Consider the following 6,648-nt stretch of genomic DNA (forward strand, 5'->3'; position numbering starts at 1 on the left):
CAGCGTCGGGGCAGGGCGCTCCTGCGCCCAGGGGAGCCGCCCGGGACAGGGGCAGGTTGGGGGGTGTCCCAGGTGGCTGGAGATGCGGTGCAAGGGGCTTTGCGCGGGCCGGTTGGGCGGCGAGGGCTTGGTGACCCCGCAGCTGAGGAAGGGCTGGGGATTTGGGGGTGGCGAAGAGGGGCGCTGGCAGTGCCAGGGGTATTGGCGGCCGCTCCGCACATCTGGCAAACTGCTGCAAGGGGCAGAGGCGCTGGTGGGCATGGGTGCTTCTCCTTCCATGCCTTGCTAAGTCTTGCTGAGGAGCGGATCTACGTTCTGTTACAGGTTGTATACGTGGTGCCCGCTGCCCTGACACTGCTCGTCAGCATTAACCCTTCAATAACAGGTATGCCACTGGTATGCAAAACAGCGTCTCTGCTCAGATTCTGCCCCCAAAAGGGCAGATGCTGGGGGACCTAATGCCTCATCACATATTGCGAGAAGCGGTCAGATCAGATTTGGTCCAGGACAATGGAAAATAGTTTATGGTTTGTATTTTCGTCCAGTAGAAATAATTTTTAAATAACAACCTTTTATATATAGCAAGCAACTGTATATTTTCTGGATTAATACTTGCTCTAAATAAATTAAAACCACACTTATGCCAAAAGAGAAAGTCCTCAGCAGTACGTGCTGTTGTCACAAATCTCACCGTTGCAGGCTCTCGGCGTTCTGGCTACCTGAAGCATGTAAAGTGGCAGCATTCATAAAGCCCAAACCCATGAAGGTTGGTTGCCTGTGGCTCTGAACATTTCAGGGAAGTTTATTTGTGTGATAGGTGTAGCTTCAACATGATGGCATTTGGCTGGTCCAGAGAATCTGCACGTTAAACTCACAAGTAGGTTTTTGTTATTTGTGCCAAGCTCTGTGGAAAATAAAGATTAAAATAGCACAACTATTGTGTAACTGGACATTGTGTGAATTCACCAAGGGATAATTGCCATTCAATCTCTGGAAGACCCAGATTCTGCATCTGCTGAGCTGCAGTAAGTTCAGCCAAATGGGGAATCAATTACAACGTTGGGTTATGCTGAGCTCTTGGATTTTGGCAGCTCATCACCTTTAATGCTTGCATGGAGGGGTCAGTGCCCAGAAAAGACTGCTGAGATCAGCGAGAGCTGCCCATGTCGTTTGCTCACCTCTCCCCCATAAGCCTCTGGGACTGGACATGGAAAACCACAAGAATGTGCGGGCCCATTCAGATATTTCACATCATCTGTACTTCTCTGGTTAAAAACATCAGTCCCCAGGCAGAGACGTCATCGCAGGCAGAAGCTCAGGCAGAGGCTCACCAGGGAGCGTGAGAGAAGACGCTCCTGTAGTGTGATGGTCACCTGGTGCCCCTGATGGCTGGCTGGGAGCTGGGGCTCGCTCCCCTGGGCTCTGGAGGTCCTCTGGGGTCATGCTCAGTGCCTGGTTATGGCTGCGAGCTCCAGAAAGGCTGTTCCTCCTGCTTAAGAGAACTCCCATTTGTAATCAGCCCTGTGATTTTTTTTTTTTTCCATGCATGTTGAACGTTGGAGCCTGTTTTGTTTGCTGGGGAGAATAGGAAACCGTTTTCATTGAGGTGCTGCTGCCAAGAAGTTGCATTCCTAGGAGAGCAAGCCCCAAGGCTGACAGTGTTTATTTTCAACACTACTTTTTAGCAGATTTCCCTGGTCATAAAATGCTGGTATTGATTCCATCTTCCTGCCCAAGATGTGTGTGTTTGGTGGAGGCATCTTGTTTAGTGACTCAGTTGCTTTTTGATTTATAGGGTTTACTTCATGCTACACTGCAGTTGCTGGCAGTCTGTTTTTTTCCTCAGATAACGGTGTTTGGAGGAGCCTCTGTGACCTTCATTCTGCTGGTTGTATTGTTGGGGCCATTGCCTTGGCTTGCTCTTTGTTTGCTTACGCTCAAGGAAACATTTTGCATGAAGAGGAAGGCAGGTAAGCAGCGATTTTTATTTTCCCCTGCATGAATTCAGCACACCAGGCCATCTCCTGGGGGTCACCTTGCTGACCTTTATTTGCTGGGCTGCCGCCATGAATGCTGTTGGCCCAGCAGAATCAAACCAAGGAGGAAGGACTGCAGTGCTCCAAACAGGCCATTTGTTGGACAAAAGACCTAAAGTTGTGATTGCTTGCCTGATCGTGGCAGTTAGAACTGCCCCCAGTTAAGTCTGGCTTTATCAGGGCACTAGTACAGTGAAACAGCTTTGTGCTCTCTTGCTGGAGCTGTAGGAATGATCATTAATGTTTTAAAAGCTCTTGAGGTGATGCCATGTGCTTTTTTATCTGGCACAGGCTGCTGAGTCCTGAAATGCCCAGGATTGAGGGGGAGGGAGGATTTCTTACCTGGACATTCAGTTGTTGCCTACAGGAGGTGCTTGTACTGGGGTGAAGCTCCAGCAGCTGCTGCAGTTGTTTGCCATCTGGAATACTGGGCTGCTGCTTTGCTCTCTGTCAATGAGGGAAATGTGCTGTGGAATACGAGTTTAGCAGTGGAACAAGAAGTGGAAGCAGGAATTTCTGCAGCTCTGTAGCTGGGTCGTGTGTTCGTAGATTTGTGGTGGGAAGCAAAGTTACGCCACATAAATACCTTCATAGTTCTAATCCTAGTAAATATTGAACTTCTCCAAAGGAGCAGACACTACTGTTGCAGAGGCAAAATTTGTTTTTTAAAAGTAAACACTTGCTTGTATTATTTTCTGATCTGTTTTTTGTTTGGCTTTTTAGAGAGTTGTTTGGTCTGGTGATTATTACAGTATGGATGAGTCTTTGTCGCAGTTCAGCAAAGTAAGTTTTGTTTCCTTTTTTTTTAAATCCATCCATGTGTTCCAAGTTTAGTGACTAGCTTCTTGGAAACACTTGATTTTGGCTGCTGGTTTTCTGCTTCACATCACGGTCTGAACCTTCTCAGATACCTAAGTAGCTGGTGCTACAGCCTGTAGGATCTTGCACAGATAAAACTCTGTGGGGGGAAAGTAAAGCTGCACAGAACATTTTTTCTGCTCCCTTGCCGCGGGCAGGCAACATTCTCCCATTGTATGAGGACAGTGCGCCCCTTCTGTGGAACAGGCCAATGAGTATTGGCCATGATGGCTAACGAACTGCAAAGCCGTTTCTGCCATTGCTCCCGATTCACAGAACTTTCCAGTGAGGGTCTCTGTACTGGCATCTGCTGCATCCACTGGAGCAGGCAAGTGATGCAGGCAGAACTGGCAGAAGGCTCTGGGCGGCTGCCTGGCTACACTGGCTCCACACTTCTCCCCCTCAGCCTCTTCTGAGGACTGTGCTGTAGCAGCTTTGCTAAATTCCTGTTAGCTGGGAGCATGAAAAATCCCCATCTGCCAAAGAGTACCTTTGTGCTGGGAAAATGTCACAGGCGCTCTGGGCAAGCAGGGTGCATTTTTTTTTTCACTTGGTGTATGTAGCCTGAAGTGGCAGAAAAACTTTCTGCTGCATGTGGTGCCTCTCCAGTAAAGGACTCTGCTGGTGCATCCGCAGGAGCTGCATTAAAGCAGCCAAAGGCTCGCTGCTCTTTCCACCTGCAGCTGGGTGTGAATATTTCATAGCAGTCTGATTTGAAGTAGCTCTGTTGCATTTGCTTTTTTATAGAAGTCCACTGGGTGGAGTTCGCTTGATCGCTGCAATCCTGGTTGCCCTCTTCCCCTTTGTTGCATGGCTGTACATTTATGTGAACAAAGAGATGCGAGCATCTTGGCCAACACACTGTAAAACAGTGATTTAACTGGTAGGAGAAAGGACAGAATAAAAATTCTGACCATACTTGCCTTTGCTTTTGGTTCTTAATGAAAGGTTGGTATCAGTGTAATAGTACCCAAGAATGCCTGGCTGCTTCCCTCAGCGCGGTCTGAGATTTGTTAAAAACATTGAGGAACACTGTCAAATCCGAGTGAGGAATTTTTCTATGGAAACTGTTGTTCATCTGGCTTCTTTGTACATTTTCAAAGCACTTGTTGATCTAATGTGTGTTCTCATGGTACCCTGAAGATACCCTGGCACGCCTGGATTACTCTCCAGCCACCTCATGCTTCGGGAAATCTACTGTTCTGTAATGTATGGGAAAAGTAAAGCAAAAACTTTGTGTCAATAAATGACTATTTACAGCCATAAAACTTCCAGATACCTGCCTGGATAGCCCCTTGAGATTAACTGAAAAATTGAGCAATCTGTATTTCTCTTCCTACATTAAAATCATATGGAGAATATATATGAAGAAATATTTTTCCTATTATCTTTAACTGAAAATTGCGCTTTTACAGAGTAATAAATGCTGTTTTTCTAAAGAAAACGCAATGAAAGCTTCTGTATCTTCTATTTCCTGTGAGCTGCATACTCAAGACTGCCACCCGCAGACGTGGTCACTGTCACAACTCCACTTCTCACAGAATTTCTGTCCCTGGGCAGCAGAACCCACACAGCAGCCCAGTGACAGTAAGCATGTTCCACTGCTACTCGCCCTGGAGAAGGAAGCACAGGTGAATACAGGGGGCACATGGGCTGGCTGGGAGAGGGCCAGAATGGGTGGAGGTGCAGCACAGCAACATGCTTTAGGTCCTTCCACAGCAGGGCTTTTTCGCCAGCAGGTGTATCTGCAGCATTACATGATGTAGCATAGATGGTCTCCATTTTCCTCAGGCTTAGCTTTTTTTGAAGATTACTTTAGGCTTTTAAAGCAACGTTAAAAAGACTGCATTAGGCTACACAAGGTGGATTAATTCTGCCAGACACGAGACATTACTGACTATGATGTTAAAAAAGAAAAAATAAAAAAATTGAAATGCGTCTGGGCAGGTACAATTCTTCATGCTTTAATTCTGACTGATATAAAGATGTGCTTCTTTTTGGACAATATTCATAATATGGTTTGCATTTTTTCACAGTAAGTAACAATCCGCTCAGGACAGGGCATTTCAAGTCAACATTCTGCATTCAAATATATTTATTTCAAACGTGGTTACTGGCCTTCTCTATTCTCCACAAAGAAACTAGGTCTGTTTTCTTACAGAAACATAATTTCTAAAATTCTGCATCCAGGAGAAAAATGTTCAAGTTCAAGCTCTAAGGATCATCCATGCACATGTTTGTACAAGCAAAATAGTAAGCTGAATCCCCTGCTTTTTTGTCCACGTACTTCCTGAAGAAGAGCAATTTGTATTTGCTTACCATTTTCAGAAATGCATAACTCTGTCTGAAATTCTGCCCCTTCCCTTTAGTATCATTTTATCTTCATAGACATAAATAGTTCCAAAAGCATTGCTTTCCGGTGGAGTTTCAATAACCCCCTCCAAAGTCAGATGATGAACTCCATGAGAGTCTAAACAATAGCCACCGTCGTGCAGGTGCCCTGCAAGAAAGCAGACCACGCACTGATGGGAGTGTATGACTGAAAGGGCGTCTTCATAATTCCAGGCTAGGCAAACTCTGTCTGAAGCATCTGGATGAATGGGCAGATGACCTGCAGTTGAGAAGGAAAGAAGCCGAAGAGTTACTTTGAGCATAACCAAACTTTGCCTTCCTTGCTGGGAAGTTCAAACATATAACTGTATACAGAAAGCTCGCAGGAATGTGAGACATGGTTGCTGTTCTCCTACTTCACAGGTTACATGCATACCTCGGTAGAGCTGCAAAGCTGCTACACGTTTTCTTCAGCAAACATACATTGGCTACATAAATTTTTTTGCATATATCCTGGTATATCCCCCATGTATACCTACCCATAACTATAACTTTTTCTTGGTTTTCATCAGAGGACTTGAGGACTTCATTGAACCAGTCCAGCTGGGCTTGGCTAAATCCTCCATTAAACTCTACAAACCAAGGTTCTTTGAGTCCTGCAGTGAAGAAGAAGGTTAAGCATAAGTGCATACACCTCTTGTGGCTCCCCTATTTGCTTGCCTTATATAAGCCTGCTTACAATAGATTATTTATAATCTTTGGGGTTTTGCATCTCTTGGATCAAAACTCCAGCCTCCTTGGACAAACAAGAGAAAATTATTTGTTAGTGTTTTCAGGGGTTTTGGTCACGCTTCATGCACAAGATTTCCACTCTTGGGTCTCCCCCCGGCATGGGATAGGGTGGGCACCACTCTATGCTCTGCAACAGCTGCTGCACCAACGGCTGCCTTTTGTTCTGATACTGCAGGGCACACAGCACAACATAAACCCATCCCAGAAGCACCAGAGCAGTATGACGGGTATGGTGGAGCATCTCCTGTAACCGCCCAGAGACCCACTGATTGGCTCTCAGCCAACAGGAGGGAGGTGGAGGAGGTGGACAGAAATGGGGCACATGCCTCAGCACCCTGGCAACCAGATGTTGGCCCTGGGAGCTGCCTGATCGCTCTGGCAAGCAGAGGTTCAGCTTCCCATGCTTCCCGCCGAAGGGTCAAGCCGGGGGGTACCTGCGGGGCTGTTGAGGTTGTCGTTGGGGTTCTTCTTCCGCAGCAGCTGTAAGGACTCTTGGTAGCAGGGGCTGTCCGGCTCCCTGCCCAGGATGCTCAGGTCATAGGTGTCAAGCACGACGACACGGAACCGTGTGGCTGGGCTGAAGTGATAGGCCTGGCAATCCCCAGCCGGCAGGGCAGCCATGGCCCCAGTG

At 46.9% G+C, this 6,648-nt stretch overlaps 2 protein-coding genes across 2 annotated transcripts in view; one reads left to right on the forward strand and one right to left on the reverse strand.

Annotated features, from left to right (window-relative positions):
* The window catches only part of TMEM220 (transmembrane protein 220), a 10,734-nt gene extending 6,528 nt beyond the window's left edge, over positions 1–4,206 (forward strand). The window contains exons 2-5 of the mRNA XM_035902628.1: positions 240–385; positions 1,847–1,970; positions 2,760–2,819; positions 3,642–4,206. Coding sequence (XP_035758521.1) covers positions 240–385; positions 1,847–1,970; positions 2,760–2,819; positions 3,642–3,774 — 463 coding nt within the window. The 3' untranslated portion in view covers positions 3,775–4,206. The remainder of the gene's footprint in view (positions 1–239; positions 386–1,846; positions 1,971–2,759; positions 2,820–3,641) is intronic.
* A 715-nt stretch (positions 4,207–4,921) lies between these two features.
* On the reverse strand, positions 4,922–6,642 carry ADPRM (ADP-ribose/CDP-alcohol diphosphatase, manganese dependent). The gene is made up of 3 exons (XM_035902635.1): positions 6,452–6,642; positions 5,765–5,881; positions 4,922–5,505 (listed from the first exon to the last, which is right to left on the reverse strand). The coding sequence occupies exons 1-3, from the start codon at positions 6,636–6,638 to the stop codon at positions 5,219–5,221; spliced, it is 591 nt and encodes a 196-aa protein (XP_035758528.1). The 5' UTR covers positions 6,639–6,642; the 3' UTR covers positions 4,922–5,218.
* Positions 6,643–6,648: the final 6 nt, after the last annotated feature.

Source organism: Egretta garzetta, unplaced genomic scaffold (assembly GCF_000687185.1).
Source record: "Egretta garzetta isolate BGI_Z169 unplaced genomic scaffold, ASM68718v1 scaffold589, whole genome shotgun sequence".
Taxonomy (NCBI): domain Eukaryota; kingdom Metazoa; phylum Chordata; class Aves; order Pelecaniformes; family Ardeidae; genus Egretta; species Egretta garzetta.

Excerpts from the sequence above, each read along its gene's own strand:
- ADPRM (XM_035902635.1), bottom strand. The coding sequence starts at position 6,638 with ATGGCTGCCCTGCCGGCTGGGGATTGCCAGGCCTATCACTTCAGCCCA. Across the intron at positions 5,882-6,451 it reads CAACCTCAACAGCCCCGCAG|GACTCAAAGAACCTTGGTTT; the intron begins GTACCCCCCGGC and ends TCTTCACTGCAG. Across the intron at positions 5,506-5,764 it reads AGAAAAAGTTATAGTTATGG|GTCATCTGCCCATTCATCCA; the intron begins GTAGGTATACAT and ends TCTCAACTGCAG.